Raw genomic sequence first — 20,696 nt, 5'->3', positions numbered from 1 at the left:
TGTTTCTGCACGCTTTATTTTTGCCTTTAAATAAATCTCTCCTAGTCTTCTACAAGTTTACAAATATTTAAAGCGACTTAAGTATAATTAACAGCAGTCGAATTATTTTCTATAGCTAATTTAAATTAATATGCCGATATATTTTTTGACGATCAGACAAAAATCTTAAATTAAACCTAATATATTTCGGTTCTTGGATTAGATAAAGAGGGTTTCCGATATTTTTAGTTAGAAAAAACTATTTAAGATATCAAAAAATGCGATTAAGAGCGCATATCTTGTAAGTAATAAATGAACAAAATGGGAACAAAATCGGATGGGGGTGTGTCGGGGTGTACGGCCGTTGGTTTAACGTGAAACGTTACAGACGTTGGATGAAGTTCCTCCGACTTACAGATCGACCGATGGGAGAGCCACAATCGTATTTTTTTTTTAACAAAACAAAGTTTCCGATGGAAAATGTTAGTTCCTTAATTTGGCCAACTTTACAGATAAACTGGTCGGTCGGTATGTCCCGGAGTCACTTTTAGTGCATCGGATTGAAATAAAACGAGTGCGTACTAAACTTAATGTCAACATAAAACGCGCTAAACGGTACACGATATATATTTCGACTAATATTCGACGACAATTTTGTTCAATATCGGTCTGCGATATGAGAAGTAAGAAACATAAGGTACAACAAGCAGCGGTAGAGGCGCTCACGCCGTCGGCGTCGTTCACTGAGCGCGCTGTGACAGCTTTGCGACACGACGCTCCCGAAACTGTCTCGCTCGCTCGGTACCGGACATTGGGGCATGCGTTGCCCATAACCTTTCCTATCCAGTTATATGCGTAATTTATATTTCCGGCTGGCTTTTGCGCGGGCTGAGGCTGACATATTGAATTTTTTCTACTTTTTTACACGTTTACTTTAATTTTTTAACATAAATATTGTCCAAAAAAACTTATTATCGCTTAAATCGTTCTACCTCGACAAACTCTAAACACAAACACACGAATCACCGAGCTATTACGTCTAAGACGTCGGCTATACTGAATGGAAATGAGTGAGAGCTCCATTTTAGTCCGATCTGCGCTGTGCTCCGTCCCCACCAAACCCCTCACCAGGGACGCAAACTTAGTCTTATCGGTGAGCTGACCGTGTAAGTTATAAAATGACACTGCATTTACGTCTCTGAGACTAGTAGTTATGGAGATTAATATTTTTTCCCCTCTACTCCTCTAGGTCGGTCCGGACTGTTGGGTATAACTCCACCCAGAGGAGTGTCTGGTTACTCTAACGAGCCTTTCCACCGACCGACTGTATATCTGGCATGGTAGGTCAGCTATTTTGGGGAGTCTTTATTGTGCCCTTTCTTGACGCCGTGTCCGGACATATCTGCTGAAAACACAGCGCCGAGTCTTCTCTCTTTTACTATGCCTACCGTCCCCTGGATTCCCCAGAGGATCATAGGCACTGGCACACCTGGGCATGCCGCCCTCACCTCTGAGCTGTCCACAGAGATATTACGGCAGGACGATATAAACCTTTTCGTTACGCTACAAATCTCTGTTCTGGTACCCGTATGTTTCGTTGTGATTTTAAATTCTGGTCCGACCGAACCGGATACGGACATTTAATATTTCGATCGCGTAATCGTGAACGGTTTAATATTTCAGTATTATAACGTTAAACAAGGACCAATACGCATTTTATTCATTATCGATCAGTTTATCAGTCGCCGATTTGTTATGTCTACCGTAGCAGTTCTTTCTTCTGTTAATTTGTACGTGATGTTTACGTAATATTTAACAGCGAAGTCGCTCCGTCTCATTCCAATCGATCGTTAATTTCATTCCTATGTTGTCATACTTTCCTTATCTCCTTATTTAAATTACTTGTCTTTCTTTTTCCTGTTTAGCTTCCGGTAACTACCGTTTAGATAATTCTTCAGAGGATGAATGAGGATGATATGTATGAGTGTAAATGAAGTGTAGTCTTGTACATTCTCAGTTCGACTATTCCTGAGATATGTGGTTAATTGAAACCCAACCACCAAAGAACACAGCTATCCACGAGCTAGTATTCAAATCCGTGTAAAAATAACTGGATTTACTAGGACTTGAACGCTGGAACTCTCGACTTCCAAATCAGCTGATTTGGGAAGACGCGTTCACCACTAGACCAAGCCGGTGGTCCTAAATTACGTGTCTAAGTTAAATTTACTGACCTAATAATTTTATTTACATGCCCTGTAATATACAGATATTACGAATTCAATCCTAACGTCATCCTATTTATGTTTGTACTCGATCTAACATTAATAAAAAATCTATACGGATAAAATCGAAAAATCCAAACTTATTAAACATAGAGGCCTAATTAACCAGAATCAACACATTTTTAGACGATTTCAAAAACAATTCCGATACTCGGTTACTGTATACAAAATACCGGAGATTACCGGAAATTCTAAGTTAATTATTCTAAAATCACCTGACCAAAAGTCACCTTCCTCTTCCCACCGAACCTCAGTAATTCCTTCTACATCCACATTTACCCTATCCATTTCCCTTTTAAAATTTTCTAGCCTACCAACCTTTTTTAAACTTCTAACATTCCACGCTCCGACTTGTAGAATGTTATTTTTTAATTTTCTGGTGACCCCTTTCTTAATAGTCCCCACCCGGAGATCCGAACGAGGGACTAGTTTACCTCCGGAATATTTTACCAAGGAAGGCGCCTCCATCATTGCTATATGAAAATGCAAAGAGCCACATTTTCTTGGAAAAAAAGCAGCTGTAGTTTTCCATTGCTTTCAGCTGCGCAGTACTCAGAGGACTGAGTGATGTTGATATGGCCGTTTAAATCATCCTGACTCCCGCCACTAACAATTACTAAAAGAGCTGCTGCCCTCTTTCAGGAATAATTCCTTAGTCTGGCTCTCAACAGATACCTCTCCGATATGGTTGCACCTTCGGTCCAGCTAATCTATATCACTGAGCACTCAAGCCCCCTCACCAACGGCAAGGTTTCATGATTCATAGAGGAGGAATAAATATATATTAATTTATTTATTTAGCGTATGGCTCCAACATGCAACACCAATTACAGTCTAAAATTACAAACAAACATTCAACAAATTAATATAAGCTACTGATTCTGGAATTGCCATTAGGAAATCTTCAGAATTCCCTTCATAAGTTGTCCTAGAGCAAACTTCTGTAATGTGTTTAACAGTGTAATTTTCACCACACTCACAGAGCGGCGTCGGTGTTTTACCCCATTTATACAGGAAATAGGCGCATCTACCATGCTGAGTTTGTATTCTGTTTAGCGTTAACCAAGTCTTACATGGCAAGTCAAAACCCGGCGCTTTTGAGTAATACATGGGATTTCGTTTGTCCTGTGGTCCCATTTTCTCCTGGTCAGCCATCAGGACCCTCCTGCGACTCTTCAAATGATCTACATTTTGTTGTTAGCACCCAGTCATCGGCGTAGCCATGCTTTTTAGTCTTGTCTCTGGCATGTCTGCAACACAGAAGCTGAAATGAGAGGCGCAAGTACCGATCCTTGTGGCAGGCCGTTCTTGAGTTTCCTAGGTGAGCTTATATCGGATCCCATGATAACTTGGAACATTCTGTAGTAGTTCAACATGTTATTAAGGAGGCGAGCTGTTAGTTTGCATGGGATTACAGGGAGGACCTTACAAATCATTCCTTCTTCCCCCCCACACAAACATTTAAATGTATAATTATATACACGGATTTTTAAAGACGGATATTTCAAATAGTGAATATTGTTGTTCATATTCATAAAAATTTATTATATTTACTTATTTATTTTGTAAAAAAGGTATCAAGGTTTGAGGTTATAGTTATGTATTATTTTTTATGAGTAAAATTATATGATACATAAAATAGTATCAGATAAATTCTTGATTTTGCATAAATAAAATGGACTTTTGATAAAATAAAATTGTTTGTATCATATATATATGATTTCACAAGCAGCCGGTAACATTCCTGGCTATTAAATCGTCATCCGAAGAATTAATGGAACTAAACTACTCAAAATATATTCTATGAACTTGTTTTATATGACGAATATTTCAATCATTTTTAACAGTATAAAATAAATATTATTCAAATTATTAAGTGTTATTCAATTAAACTATTATTCATGTATTAATGTCGATAGTTTGACTCAAATATGTTTGAACGTGTAAAAACAATAAGTTTTTTAAGCTTTTTTTGTACACAAATATTACTCCTCGTAGCGACGTTTTATGTCTCTATTTAATTAAAGACACCCGTATTCAAATTGTAGAAAATTACTTATTAATTAAAACATAAATAACAAAGACAAAAAGTGAAAATTGAAAAAAATACTGAAATCAGATTTTATTGACTGGCTCTCCAAAAGTTACATCGATAATCTACATACATCGATAAATCGAATGATGGGATACAACAAAAACTAATAATAACGAAGTAATTATTATAACCTATTGAATATTGAATATATTAGAAAAAAAGAAGGTAAGAAAAGTTTAGTTATTTTTTGTGAAATAATGGGTCCGAGTGATAATCGACCTGTTGGAAAATAGGAAATTAGTCATGAACAACAGACAGATATTCAGAATGATATTGAAGGCGAGAGGAACCCATTGGTTCCTCACACGTTTGTTCAGTAGAAGCTTTGAGAATCCATGGTGGTTACTAACTCGGCAACTTATTTCAATATTTTTACATATATTGTAGATTGTGGTGTATGATTACAAACACCAGTAGTGATGTGCATTCCTACCATGCGCCGTCACTGTTGACACCCTCGGTTATATATATATGAAATCTATTCTGTGATCTGTGTGGTGTTTGATAGTCATTTAAATTATTTTTACAGAGTGAAAGATGTGTGTATTATTTACATGTTGTAAGTTTATTAATATAACTAAATATAATATAGTAAACTGTATAATAACAGATTTAATAATTAATCATGTTTGCATAGCCAGATGGTAAGAAATAGCCATGTTACTTTTTGGAAGGTCACTCGGGACGGAGTCAGAGCATTAGCAAACAGGAAATTAGTCGTGAACACCAAGAGACAGATATTCAGAATTATTCTGTAGCCGAAATAGTTTGAAGTATTCTCAAACAACTATAATTAAAACATTAAACATATTTATGGAAATAGGCAGATTTCGATGTGCTTGTGTTTTTTCAGTTGAAATCATATCCTACATATAAATTATATTTTTGATTAAATTTTATGTACTGGTTGTGATTGTTCAATTCTCTAAATGGTAGTTGTAGAAGGTTCTCATTAACTTTCTATAAGAAGAGATAATCTCATATTTTTATGTTAAATTTTTAACTTTTCCACAATGGCTTCTTTGTACCACAGAAAATGAATGCAGTCTGGCTTTACCAGAAACACTGTAATAAATTTAGATGTTTAGTTAATCGAATGCTGCTCCTGAATATTCCATGCAAAAAAATCTGTAATGTGTTTATTAATGGTTGGTTTGGTTGATAATGGCATATGAGATTCTGCAGTTTTACAAGTTTTCATGTCTAATGTTACTATGTCAGATTAATTAAAAGAGAAAGAAGCCAAAGCGAATGGTATGCTTGTGTTAAAAACACAGTATAACATTGAGATGTCATGTCATATTATGCTAATCGATAACCATCAACTCTGGCGTTTGTCAGCCCAAGATGCTTGTGTGACAAAGTTATAACTAGAGTCAGGTTAGGATACTCACTTTTGACTCGTGTTCTTCTAATAGCTCATGGAATATATATCCTTATTTTATGTTACTGGCTTCTTAACTCATTAATTATGTTTTTTCTTCTGAAAATTTTTTGATTCTCTAATAATTAAATTTTTTTATAATACAACTGAATTGATTTCCACTAGTACTTTAAAAACATGCAATAATCCTTGTTTAATTTAGCATCATAGTCTATATACATAGCATATAGTTTTTTTTCTTTTGCAAAAGAAAGGTTTTCTTTTGCAAAAAATTGTATCATTTTAGGTAATAAAAAACCTTGACCTCTACTGTATATTTTTGGGAGATTTAGAAATTCAGTTATACCATAAAACTCTGGTTTTCATGTGGTGTTAGTTATAAATATAGATAATTTGTATAGCAAATCATTTCCATACATAACCGATGCATTTTAGTGCTTTAAAACCCACTTTTATACATAACATATCTTAAATTATCTTTAACAATATAGTTAGATCCATGCTCTTGACTTCATCAAATGTTACGTTTCAGTAATATCTCATTTAACATGCTTATTTTAAGTCACACTTTTGTAGTAGGATATTAATATATCTTTATTTATTTATTTTTTTGCAGAGTATGGATGCACAAACTAACGATTCAGTTTTTGAAGAAAATCCATTATCCTTGCCCATTAAAAAAGAAGACATGCACGAAACAGGGCAACAAGAATATTTGTTTGTACATCTTGCCAAGACTGATGATGAACTGACAATTTTTAAACAAGTAACCTATTTTCTTCTTTATTTTGGTTTAAGTTACAAACATAAAAGCTAGTTATTGTAAGAATTTTTAATTTTTCTGTTCGTGAAGATGTTTTTATTTACTGTTTATAGCCCACATATTATTGAGCATTCATGTCTGACACGAGATATTTTCATTTATAGTGTAAAAAATTATTTATTAGTTGGAGTATAAGGGGTTAAAAAATAGCTTTGTTTAACAAATTTCATCTTAAGATTTTATGGTAGATAAATTTTGTTCAACAATACGTAACAAATAAAATACAGTGAGCAGATGCCTCATGCCTTAAACAAAGGTGACTAACATATTCATTTTATACCCACATTTAACATTGTTTATATAAATGTTTTAAAAGAGTACAAAGCTATCCTTGCCTTTATGAAGCATTTTCAGTTACAAGAAACTTTGTTATAGGTTTCAATAATCCTTATTCTATGTAACTGCAATTTTGTTTCCAAACAAGGTTGATGTGTTTCTTTATATTTGCACCAGCAACTGTTTCTTTTACCAAACAATTTTGATTGTGCTTAAGCGCAAACATTTTTCTATTGTTCTATTAATTTACTGCCAATGCTTACAATATTTCCCTTTTCTGGCACTATCATGGGTGATTATATACTGAAAGGTTCCAGATGAATGTTATTATAGATGTACTCACTCGGATGAATTATTTCTATGAAAATCTATTTATTTTATCATTGTAAGAAAAATAGATATTTTTTTAATAGCTGTTAATTATATAACAATAATAAATTATTATTATTACTTTATGTTTTGCTGCAGAGTATGGATGCACAAACTGATAGTTCATTTTTTGATGAAGACCCATTATCTTCCAGTATTAAACAAGAAATCAAGCATGAAACAGAGCGAACAGAACATTTGATTGCTCCTGTTGCTATGACAGATGATAAACTTTCAACATCTAGACAAGTAAGATATTTTCATTTCCTTTTTATGGTTTACCTAATATTTAGAATTCTTGTTTAACACTAGATATTTTGATTAAAAGCTTAAAAAAGTGATGCCAAACTGTATGTGAAATGATAAAACAGTATGTGTAGGATTGTATAATTGACAAGTCACACGTCACTCCTGAAAACTCGTGGCTTTTCATAAAGAATAAACATTCTTTATGGTTTATACTTCCTTCTCATCACACAACAAACCTACTGAAATGCAACTGATATATTCTTGCAAGTAAATTTATAATATATTCTCAGAAACCAGTTTTATAAAGAACATTGTTGTCCTCAGAGAAAATACTTCATTGTGTCTCTTATGGTAATGTAAATGTGGCACACCCATAACAAATTCTGTAACATAACAAACTGTTTACCACCTCCCAACAGACAGCATGTTATATTATTGCTGTTAAAACATCCATAAAACATAGAAATAATAAACGCAAGAAATATTTTACTTCGTAATACCATTCCTATTGGTCTTTGTTAACAGCCATGAGGCTACTCTTCCAAGATCTGTACATCATGTATAGTTTTTAGTGTGGTATTAATGAGAATTTTGAGGGTTCCTTGGGATTTTTAATGTGGTTTTATGCCATTTCTCTAAGGTTTTTCAGTACTCATTGATTAGAATCTTTTTTTCATGTGTTTTAAATTACAATCGTAATTATAATAAAATGATTATACAATAGTAATAATAGTACTGCATGATATAAATCTGAAAATTAGTAGAATATATTGAAATGCCAATATTTTTTAACCAAAAAATTGCCTTTTTGAAGCCATGGAGGGCATCAGCTTTCTCTAAACAATTTCTTAGTTTTTTCACAGATAATTTTAGAAAACTTCTGTTTTAGGTATATGAACCAGGAGTATTGTCCATGTCCTTGACAAAATTTTTCATTAATCCTAGTTTGATATGTAACAAAGGTAGATACACATTTTTAGGCCATGGGCTTAGGCTGTTCATTTCTAATAAAATGTTTTTTTTATGTCCCTACTATCCCGTTCACACAATAAATATCAGTAGTTTATGTAACCAAGCCGCAAACCAAGAATAAATGCAATCACTTTCAAATCACCACAAATACTCCATTTAGAAACTGCATATTGATGCTTTTCCAATATAGATTTAAAGTTTTCATAAGTTTCTTTCATAGTAGCAGAATGGGCCACAGGTACTGATGGGAATTTATTGCCATTATGCAGAAGCACAGCTTTTAAACTAACTTTACAGGAATCTATAAACAAACGCCATTCTGTTGGGTTATGTTCATTACAGAGTGTCTGCATAAGAGAAGAAATGTCATTACAAAACACTAAGGCATTTTCTTCAGACAAATAGACTTTAAATTAAGAATGATGATTACGATAAATGCTACATATCTTTGTATTCTTTTGAAGAAGATTCCATCCTTTTAGCCGGGAAGCAAGCATTCCAGACTGTTTTTTGGATACTTTAAATTTTTTATGAGTTCGTTAAAATTTTCTTGAGTCAGTAAATGAGGCTCAGATGAAATGCTTGTTCATAAGTTGTATCACCTGAATATGTTTATTTTTCTTTTTTACTTCCACCAGACTCTGAGCTCCCTTCATCTAATGTCACATGTTCTGGAGGCTTTAGTATGGTCAGTTCTTCGCAGTGTTTTGGTTTTGATGTAATCCCTTTATTGTTTGTTAAGCAGAAATAACAGTCAAAAGAATGATTTTTGGGTTCCCTTCAAATCATAGGGATAGCAATGGCATGTGGCATGTGGCATTTTTCCACACAGTGAGAAGCCTAGAACATGACATACAACAGATATATGAGACCCAGGCCCGTTTGGTCCTGACTTTACACCAAAAATAAAGTTCATTACACTTTTTTAATAATGAAGTAAGGTTGAACTGACAATATTTAAACAAGTAAAAAAAAAATCCAAACTTATTAAACAAAGAGGCCTAATTAAAGGTGGCTTAACCAGAATCAACAGATTTTTAGATGATTCCAAAAACCATTCCAATACCCAGTTACTGTATACAAAATACCAGAGATTACCGGGCATTCTAAAGGATTTTAATATTATTCAAAGTAAATTAGAAATAGAAGACATAGCTGACCGTACATCTTATAGAATCGATTTTGAAGATCTTTATCGTAATTTATTTTCCCGTTTTGAAACAATATTAGGCATAGGATTATTAAGTCAAGTCAAACAAGAACCGCATTTGAGTACAATCCATGACAATAACGAAACTTTAGTCGAATCACACAACGATTATTTTAATTTACCAGCAATAAAGATACCATCGTTTTCCGGTGATAATACCAAATGCTATCATTTTAAGGATACATATGAAGGCTTAATAATAAATAACAAGTCTTTAAGTAACATTCAAAAATTTCATTATCTCCTTGCTTCTCTCGAGGGAGAGGCTAGAGAACTCGTACAGAACATTCCAATTACAGACGTTAATTTCAACCGCTCATATAAGGCATTATGTAATCGGTACGACAATAAAAAACTAATTGTCACTAAGCACGTTAAAATGTTATTAACAATGCCGTCGGCTAACAAAGGCGGATCAACTGAATTAAGACGCATTATCAATAATGTAACTAACAATAGAAATGCTATTCTAGCGTTAAAGGTACCTATTTCATCGGAGGAATTATTATTTACTCGACTAATTCTTGATAGATTCGGTAAATCCACTCGTACTAAATTTGAGGCGACTTGTGACGAACATGAGATCCTGGCCTGGATAAAGTAATTAAATCTCTCGAGAGGAAATGTCAAACCGAACAATTAGTAAATAATTGTTTGACCGGTGAAGCGTTTTCACAACCGATAAAGAGCGTTCAAAATGTAAATTCTCAGCTTAAAACCGCTAAATTGTCCTACGTATCGACAAATCAAAAGCGTAAAATTTGTAGCAAGCCTCATTTAATTTATAAATGTCCTAAATATTTGTCATTACGGCCAAACGAACGATTTAGTTTAGTCAAACGTAACAATCTCTATGCGGTAATCGCTTAAGATCCGATCGTGCTTACGAAGATTGTAAATCAACATCTGCGGGTTTTAAATGTGCAGCCCGGCACCATACCACCCTTCACTTCAATGGAGCTTAACCTAAAACTAAACTGATACCGCAGCAAGAAAATGTCTGCAACAAATCGGACGAATACCGACCTAAAACCTGTTGTCATGCGTTTCACAAGAAACGACCTCAAATCTTACTTGCTACTTCTATCGTAAAAACTCGAGGTAAGTCTGGTAACCTACAAGTCTGTCGAGCACTTCTCGACGGTGGCTCTCAAGTTAGTTTTGCAACAGAACAACTAATGCGGCGATTAAAATTAAAACCCAGACCGGGTGGGATCGATTGAATCGTTTAATAGCCTTGCCTCAGAATCTAAATACAGTGTATTTATTCATATACGATCTTTTCGTTCTAATTTTGCTTTGAATTTAAATCGCAATATTTTACCAAAAATAAGTACTAATTTGCCCTCGTCTAAAATTGATTTTAACCTCTGGAATATACCACCGAATCTTCATCTTGCTGATCCGACTTTTAACAAACCACAAAAAAATCGACCTATTGTTAGGCGCTCAAGTATTTATGAAAATCCTACGTATGGAGAAACTTACTCGTGAAGGAGGCTTTCCCGTCCTTCAAAATACCGAATAGGATGGATCATAAGCGGTGAATACTCACCCGGTTCAGATAAGTCGGTTCAACTAATTACAGTTTATTCGCTTTACGAAGATAATCACTAGATCAACAAACGCAGAGGTTTTGACAAATAGAAGAAGTCGGTTGACCTACTCGGTCAGAAGATCAAAAACTCTGCGAAAAACATTTCGTTGAAAATACCTTACGAGATGAAAAGTTACCGTTAAAGAACCTTCAGCTCTCGGCGAGCCAAAACCTGCAGCTCAATCGATACTAAATTTCTTACAGAAAAAACCGAACCGCTATAATCGATTAAAGAAAGATTATCGTAAGTTTCTTAACGAATAAGGATCCTTAGGTCGTATGAAATTAGCCGAACCGCTAACAATAATGAATCGTGTTACTCTTTGCCGCTTCATGCCGTTTTTAAAACCTTAAGCGTTTCAACCAAAACTCGGGTGGTTTTTGACGCATCTTCGAAACCGGCAACAATATTTCATTAAATGACCTACTGAGAGTCGGTCTTACGATTCAACAAGATTTATGCTATTAGATTATCACGTTAAGGTTTCGTACACACAAAATCGCATTTACAGCCGATAGAAAAACCTATCGCCAAATAAGGATAGTTCCTGGTGACTACAACTTTCAGCGCATTCTGTGGAGAAAGTCTAGCGACGAACCTGTGCGCGAGTATCGATTAACTTTAACTAGCCGTTTTTAGCGACTAGGTGTTTAAGGCGACAAATATCATCAAGCCGCAAAGATTCTTCGGCGTGATTTTTACATCGACGATTGTATATCTGGAGCAGAAGATTTACATCGGGCCGTTTTTCTTCAAAGTGACTTTCAAGCGCTAAGTCGGGAGGTTTTCCGTTAAGAAAACGGTCGACTAACTCGAGTATACTTTTAGAAACTATTCCACAAGAATTTCGTGAGACGCCTCATTCTTTAAACTTTGATTGTAGCGACATCGTAAAGGCTTTAGGTTTATTTTGGCGACCGTCTAACGATCAATTTTAAATAGTTAGTAAATTCAGAATCGAAAATTTACCCCCGACAAGAAATTTACTAAAAGATACGATTTAACAATCATTTCGTCGATTTTTGATCCTTTAGGATTGTTGGCACCCACCGTAATAGTTAGTATAGTATTTATGCGACGCATTTGGCATGCAAACCTTGGCTGGGATGACTTGTTACCAGAACAATTGGAAGAATATTTACTTTCAGCTTCCTTTAGTAAATAAAATAAAGATCGTTAGATTGGTTTTATCGCGTGAAAGATCTAACGATATCCAACTCCAAGGCTTTTTTGATGCCCTCCAAATCAGCCCGTGGTGCCTGCGTTTACATTCGGTGTAATCGGGAAAGGTAACTGTTAACTGCAAAATCTAAGGTGGTATCTTAAAAGCAAATATCACTGCCGCGTTTAGAGCTCTGTGGACCTCTTCTACTTTCTCGTTTAATAAAAAAATTATAGAAAGAATTTCCATCGAATTTAACAAAATTTGTCTACGGACAGATTCCGTAGACAATGCTGTTATTTTGTGGATCAAAAAATGTCCGTCGACTTGGAAAACGTTTGTAGCCGATCAAACAAAATACATTTATTGAAGACCGGTATCATGTTCCTGGAAACCGCAATCCTGCAGTCGTATTTTCAAGAGGCCTCATCCCTAAAGATCTCGTTAGGAACTCGCTTTGGTGGTGTAGTGCAGATCGGCTTCTAAGTAATGAACTGAACCGGACAATTGCGCCGAAAGCATCAGTCGAGCGGCAAGAAATTCCAGAACGTAAACAAGTCTGTTTAACGACTACTACACAAGATCAGGATTTTATCTCGTCTGCAACGAGCTATTGCATATTTTTTAAGATTTATAAATAATTGTAGAAAATCATGTAAAAATTTAACCCCTAATCTACTGTTATCTCCATCCGAGTTAGAAAACGCTTTAAATATCTGTATTCATTAGCACAACGGTTAAGTTACAATACAGAAATTTTAACATTGTCTAATGGAAAATCATTATCATATAAAACAAAAATTCCAGATTTACATCCCTTTACTGATAAGAACAACTTATTGAAAGCGGGAGGACGCCTGCAGCATACAGAACTTCCATTCTCTGCTAAACATCAAATAATATTGCCACCTAAACATCATCTTGCTCGCTTAATCGTAGAACATGAACATCTCAGACTACTTCACGCAGGTCCACAATTGTCGATCGCAATTCGTACTAAATACTGGATTCCAAATATAAGACGTCTAATCAAGCTCTTACTGCATAAATGCATTACATATTTTAAGTTGAACTCAACTTATCGTATTCAATTAATGGAAAATTTACCGCCTACTCGACTTGGCCCATGTCGAGCTTTCCTTAATGCGGTGTGGACTACGCCGGTCCGCTCTATATTAAAACAGAAACACGTTACTCTAAAACAAAAATTAAGGCTCACGTAGCAGTTTTCGTGCGCCTTTTCACCCGACCGATTCATCTAGAGTTAGTCAGCGCTTTAACTACCGAGGCTTTCGTAGCTGCACTTCGTGGTTTTACGTCTCGTAGAGGCAAATGCGCCGCCAATATCTAGCGATAAAGGTTCTAATTTTATTAATGCCCGTAACGAATTAAAGGATTTATACAATTTTAACGAAGTAAAGGGAAACGAACCGTCAACTTTGTCGACGATTGAATCTTGTCAATGGCATTTCATACCTCCTCACTAACCACATTTTGGCGGGCTGCGAGAATTCCCGCTGATTCAGGGAATTCAGCGCCGGCGGGCTGATTACCTGAACTCCCTTCAACAACGACACAAGTGGAAAGCTGATCGATCCAACCTCAAGGTCGATGACGTAGTAGTCTTCAAAGAAAATAATTTACCACCTTAGCTGTAAGTTAGCTGTACACAAAGAGACTCATCCTGGTTCTGACAAATTTGTTCGTGTTGCGACGTTACATAATAATCAAGGTGTCTTTAAGAGATTGATCGATAAGCTTTGCAAATTACCATTGTCAGATAATGCCGAATAACTTTGTTTATTTTATTTCACTCTTTTTAACTGTTTACAAGTGTTTAGTTGTTTTGTTATTTTAGTGCCTGGATCTTTAGCGATTATTCTCCTTTTTTTTATAATTTGACCGATGATTTTATCGCTTATTATTGAACATTTCAGATAATTATTTTGTCTTACTTAAAAAATATATTTTTTGGTGGCCGGTATGTCACACTAGTAGTGGGGGTATGCGCGCAAGGCTAGCTGGACCGGTCAGTCGTCGCGCAATAACAGCCGTGTATGCAATTCATCCGTCAAGCATCATTAACGATCTTATATCTTATTTGTTTAATCTTTATTTAAATTATTTTCATTTCAACGCAAGTCTCTTTATGAACATTTATAAATTCGTATTTTATTCTTTTTACAGACCACTCGTTGTTTAATTAAATACGCATCTTGTCTGAATTATGAATATTTGTTTTTTATGTACTTCACGCTATTCGAATCGTGAACAACCCGTAATTAGTCAAACAGAAGTTTCACGTTAAAAATTAATGAAAATAAATTCTTTTGAGTTTAACATATCCGATTCATCCTAACGATCGCGTCATACATCTTCATTTAATATTTATTATATTTAATTCACCTACGAGTAGTTAGAAAAAAAAAATCACGGTATTATTTGTCGTTTATTTAAACCGCGGCAGATCGATACGATATTTATTATATCACGGTAACATGAAAATTCGCTTGACAAATTCGATTAACAAAATGAAAAATTAATCCTCTCAAATCGTTAGATAAGAATAGAAATTTTATGAAAATATTAGAAAATTACTTTAAATGCAACAGATTCGTTTTTGTTCCAGATTATTTTATTTCATACGTATAAATCGTATTAACGAATAAACCTCTAATTTTTGCACCGTTAAAACAGAATCGACTCTAACATCGGACCTGAATTTCGCACTGACCGAGTCGTACGATATAGATTATATTTTTATTTTAATTAACAACGTTTGTACAACTTACTTCTGAAATAAGAGTAAATTTTATCGGATAACAAATTGAAATCGCATTTTACATGTAATTAATTATTTTAAATTAAGCGGAATTAATTTTATTAAAATATAACAGAATTATATTTGAAAAGAAAGAATATAAATATAATTCTTTTAAATACGGAAAGCAGATAGAGTCGGCTATGCTCGATTAGGTATACGAAATTATGAACGATACAAAATTTCACTACGTAATACCGAATACTAATTTTCTTTAATTAATTTCATCTCTGCACTTCATTATTATAAACGGGTCTTCGGTACAAGGATATCTCTTCGATATGAAAAGCACGTGTGAAACACGCGTTGCACATTTGAATTTTTTAAAAGTTAAAATTATTCCGTTAGATGTAACGAACGGGATTATTACAAGAAGTAAAATAACGAAAACAAATTTTCTTAAGTAAGAAATAATTTTAAAAAAAAGACTCGTCAAAAAGGATAAACTTTTTATAAAATATTCTTAATTCGATAACGGATTTATTTAGTATTCTCTCGATCCAGTAAAATTTTATACATCACTCAAACCGTTAAATCTTTATTATTGTTCATTACTTAATAGACTCTCTTCTACCTTAATCCATATATAACCCAAAGACAAATACTGTGTTTGCAACAATATTTAATGAAACTGTACGCTTAAAAATTACTTTACCGCTAACCTAATAAAGATAGTATAACTAATAAATCTTTAGTACTTCAGAACTTATTTTACTACGATTTCATAACAAAATGAAAAAAAGCTATCGCTACTTACGTTAAGAAAATACGATATAAACTTTATTATTTAAAGAAGATTTACAGTCATTTCGTTCCCGTTCATTTAATTTCGATTTAACTGACGGTACATTCTAAATTTTCTTCTCAAATTGCGTAGAGAGTACCAAGTTTTTGTCACAGTTTTTTTTTTTTTAATTTACCTGTTGCAATTAAGGTACCTTATTTTTTTGCCTCGTAGCAAGTACGACAATAACTGAATACGTAACCGCATAATAAATACTCCATAATACGAGTGCGATTCTAAACCGTATATACCTGTAGGTAATTACGATAAATACTATATAAGTTATCTCTATCGTTATAAACATATTCGCGTACGAATTGAACGGCGAGTACGAGTCGTTCGTTGCTTTCAGACAAACGAATAAATTTTGATGTGAAGATCTTAATTTCTCGGTAAATTTTGAAGGAGAACCGTTTTTGCACGTCCCAAATTTAATATCCATCAAAACTTATTTTAGTAATTCACGAATTACTTTTGATCGATTAAATATAGCTCTTATTGAAGCTATCGATATAAAATTCATATGGAATGGGAAAAATTGCAACGTTACATAAAATAAGTTGTAAATCGTATTGCCGATTCCATCCCTGGGGTAAAAAAGAAGAAAATAAAAGGTACATTATAAAACATAATATTACACCGATGTCTCTACTACGATCATTTTCTCAAGTACTTACGATTTTTTAACCGAAATTCGGTTATCAAATTATTACCAAACGCATCAAAACTTTTCAATATATTGTAAAGGTTTCTATAAAAAGTAATTAATACGATACGTTGTAGAAGTGAAAGTAACAAATAAAAAGAACGTAAAATGTTCTCTGCGGTTAAACAATTTCCATTTTGTATACGGTTTGCGAAAACCGACGGTGACCAAAGCGGTAAGTAAAACGCTATGTACATAATATATGAGAAAATAAATTGTTTGCTTTTGACATCGTAAATATAATATCCGAATTCAGACGTAGTTTCTTTTAAAAGAAGCAAACCTGTAAACCGATACGTTTTTAAAACGGTTCGTACAGAATTATAAAAATACGACGCTGGATTTAACGAAATTCCTGTACCGCTGTTACGCGTAATAATTTGTTTAATAAAAATAAACGGGGTAATAAAGACAGAATATAAAAATAATTTTTCAAAAAAAGTAAAGATGTCGAGTAGTTTACATCGCGAGCACAAGTATATATTTTACGTTTTACAAACATATACGTATCTATTTACGTTTAATACGTAAACACATATTCAGTGTATGACACATCTATGTATTTCAATTTAAAATTTATTCTCCTATAAGGCGACCTCGAATAATTTCTTTTTAAGAACTGCGAAATAATTTTATACTACATAAATATTCTCCGGTATCTTGTAAATAAACACAGAGTAGAAAACGTATCGCTTCAGACATATTCGTATAAATTTACATTCTTCATAATACATCTAATGGCATTTCTTTTGTAAGCGTGTAATGTAAACGCAAACGATTATCGATTACTGTTTATCTATTCAAATAAATTATTTCTCGCGCGTATATTGTCAATAGTAAATTACAATATATGCGACTGAGAAATAAAAGCCGGTAAAATTACATACGAGTAGTTTTGATTAAAATTGTTTTAATTATTTCCCGGCTTTAGTAATTTGACTTTATTTCTTCTAATATTGAACTTATATATAAAAGCCAAATACGGTAAACTAAGTATATCGGTATTACTATATGAAAGAAGAAAAGGTGCTAATAATTTTTCCATATGAAAGACTTCTCTCGTTAGCCGCTTCATTAATAAATTTTTACCCTAAACCCACAAAAATTAGAACAAATTTCCCTTCTTTCTTTTATCTTAAACCGCTTAACAAACGAATAGAATTTCAAAATTTAATTGTTCTGTTTGTTTTAAAGTTTTTTTCCAAAATGCGTTTAGATTTTTAAATTCATTATATATTTTTAGCGTGTAGATTTTTGCGTTCCGGAGTAGAAACAAAGATTTAAAGTAATTCGATCTTGTAAGATCCAAAAACTTCATTAATTAAAATTTTATTTGGCTATAACTCTGGAACAAATGGAAATAAGTACCGCTTACGGTACATCGCTGAAAAGCTCTCGTTGAAAGGCTTATTGTTGCGGCGAAGAAAAAATCCAAAATCGAAATTTTTTGGATTTTGGGCTTTATTGGTCATTTTTAGTCAAGTCGATTGCGATCAAAAGGGGAGAATTGCACAACTAGATGTTACAACAGTCCTAAATCAAAAACGTCAACGTCCTACAGTTAATCGTTTTTGAGTTATGCGATATACGTATATATGTATAGACGTCACACCCAAACTAGTCAAAATGGATATTTTCGTTAAAAACTGTAAACCGAAATCTTTCGCCGTCACAATACTTCCTTTAATTCGTACAAGAAAGTAAAAAATATTACGCGGCATTTTACACCGTACAAAATCATTTTAAGCCGCTGCTATTTTTAATTTTAATTTTGACCTGTCGATTAAATTTCACTTTTGATCGAACTTTCGACTTCCTGCATTTAAACGTAAATGCAAATTCGTCAATAAGACGTTTAACTCTAACGGCGTGTGAAATCGATCTAAATTATTATCGTTTGAAATAATGGAAAAAAATTAATAAATTCCGGTAGTACAAGAACAAGCGATGAGAAAAGGTGAAGATAAGTCCCTTAATATTTTTATGAAATTATGTATCCTGTTTCGTTATTAATTCCGCTTCCGCTTTTGATAACCGCCCTGTAATTCAGTATAATATATACGAACAGTATAAATAACAGTAACCCATCGGGTCGGTCTAACGGTGAACGCGTCTTCCCAAATCGGCCGATTTGGAAGTCGAGAGTTCCAGCGTTCAAGTCCTGGTAAAGCCGGTTATTTTTACACGGATTTGAATACTAGATCGTGGATACCGGTGTTCTTTGGCGGTCGGGTTTCAATTAACCGCGCATCTCAGGAACGTTCGAACTGAGAGTGTACAAAACTACACTTCATTTAACCTCATACATGAGTAAATGTGTACACGAGTAAACGAATCGCTTACACTCTTGTATCGCAAATAAAACAACCGGATTCAGATGTTGTTTCCTCTAATGGAAGCAGACCGACGGTTTTTTAAAAAAAACAAAGCTTTTTAAAAAGAAGATTAATCGAATCGTAAAATCATATTCACCGACAAAGACACTAACGAACTTAATTTTCCATCCCCCGACTTGTTACACGGAATCGTTTTGACTCTTTCCATTGTGGAGAACGAACGTTCATTATTACATGTTGTTACCGGAAGAGTCGCTAAAACTTGTAAGATATAATGAAAATTCGGAAAATATTCTTTATCGCAGCGATCCGATATTCCATTCGCTTCTAGATCGCAATTTAAATTTACCGACTTATCTCCTCGCACCAAATAAGATGCGTGGTTTTCACCCGATATTCAGGTTTTGATGTCTGAGGAACCCAAACAACCAAAAAGCGGATGGAAATTTTCGAATGTTTGTACGATAGTGAGCGCGTGTGTATATATATTTGTGTGTTCATTGTTGGCCACTTAATCGCCTTATTTCAGACCGATTTTAACCAGACATGATCGGATTATATATATAGTTCTATATATGGGGTATCTATGCCGTTAAATCTTTAACAAGGAGTCGAGGCTGTGGACCAAGGTCACCTTCAGCATCTCGAGTTTTCGCCTGATTAAGTCGTATTTTTCTCAGACGTATTTGTTAACGATTAAAAAATAACAATATCTGCAAAAAATATTTTTTGAAAAAACCCACAACCGTACCGTAAAATTCGGTTATAGTCTTCTCCCGTGTTGTGACGTCACAGGTGAGCGGTAGAATTAAATAAATGAATAATATTTAAAGTGTAAAAATATAACTCTATCTCGTACGGTCTCGAACTCGATCGTCCGGTCGATTCGGTAACCGATGCGTTAAGCTTCGCGGCTACACCGGCTGCAGACCGTACACGCGAAAATTGTTCTATATAATTTGTGAAATTATATTAATTTAGTCAGCGCCGACCGTCGCAGAGGACCGCCACACCCACGCGAATAAAATACGGTATGTGTATGCGCGTTTTTAGAATCGCCGACTTAAATAAAGGAAAAAATATTGTATTTAAATAAAGCGATAAATATTTTAAACTAAGTTGTGTGTGTGTGTAAGGCGTGCATCACAAATAATTTTGTTTACAGATTTTTTTATTATATTAGAACTCGATAAAAAATTAGAAATTTTCTTTCGCAATGTTTAACGTAACACAGTACCGTCGTTATTTTTAAATTCACTTCTATTTGAATATCTGATAGGAATACATATATCCGACTTCGTTTACGAACTATAAACTTATACAAGTCCAGCCTATCAAAGCTTGTTATTTTACGTTTATGTTTTGTCGACGACAAACGTTTGTCATTACAAAAATTAAATTGAACATTATAATTAAAACACTTTAATACACAAATATACTTTAATAAAACTTCAATTTAAGATGATAAATTAGTAAATCTCATTTGATTTACTTCCATTTTTATTTAATATTGTTTTTAAACGCGTAAATAATGTTTGAGTTATTCTATATTACAAGTGTTTGGAGTCCTTGCGTTCCGCTTTTAAGTACCACCTTTAAGTCAATGATATTCCATAATTATATATAAAAAATTTACACACAAACAAA

The 20,696-nt window shown here is 33.8% G+C and overlaps 2 protein-coding genes across 5 annotated transcripts in view; one reads left to right on the top strand and one right to left on the bottom strand.

Moving 5' to 3' along the window:
* LOC142333413 (uncharacterized) overlaps window positions 1–20,696 on the bottom strand; it is a 136,292-nt gene that overhangs the window by 71,916 nt on the left and 43,680 nt on the right. The gene's annotated exons all lie outside the window — the stretch shown is intronic.
* The window catches only part of LOC142333414 (uncharacterized), a 118,483-nt gene continuing 102,234 nt past the window's right edge, over window positions 4,448–20,696 (top strand). For all 4 annotated transcript variants that reach the window (XM_075380470.1, XM_075380468.1, XM_075380469.1 and 1 more), the window contains exons 1-3: window positions 4,448–4,524; window positions 6,360–6,509; window positions 7,311–7,460. In XM_075380470.1, the coding sequence (XP_075236585.1) occupies window positions 6,363–6,509; window positions 7,311–7,460 (297 nt within the window). In that variant the 5' untranslated portion in view covers window positions 4,448–4,524; window positions 6,360–6,362. The remainder of the gene's footprint in view (window positions 4,525–6,359; window positions 6,510–7,310; window positions 7,461–20,696) is intronic.

Source organism: Lycorma delicatula, chromosome 12, assembly GCF_047948215.1.
Source record: "Lycorma delicatula isolate Av1 chromosome 12, ASM4794821v1, whole genome shotgun sequence".
Classification (NCBI taxonomy): Eukaryota; Metazoa; Arthropoda; class Insecta; order Hemiptera; family Fulgoridae; genus Lycorma; species Lycorma delicatula.
This window is presented reverse-complemented; position numbering and strand designations above follow the sequence as displayed.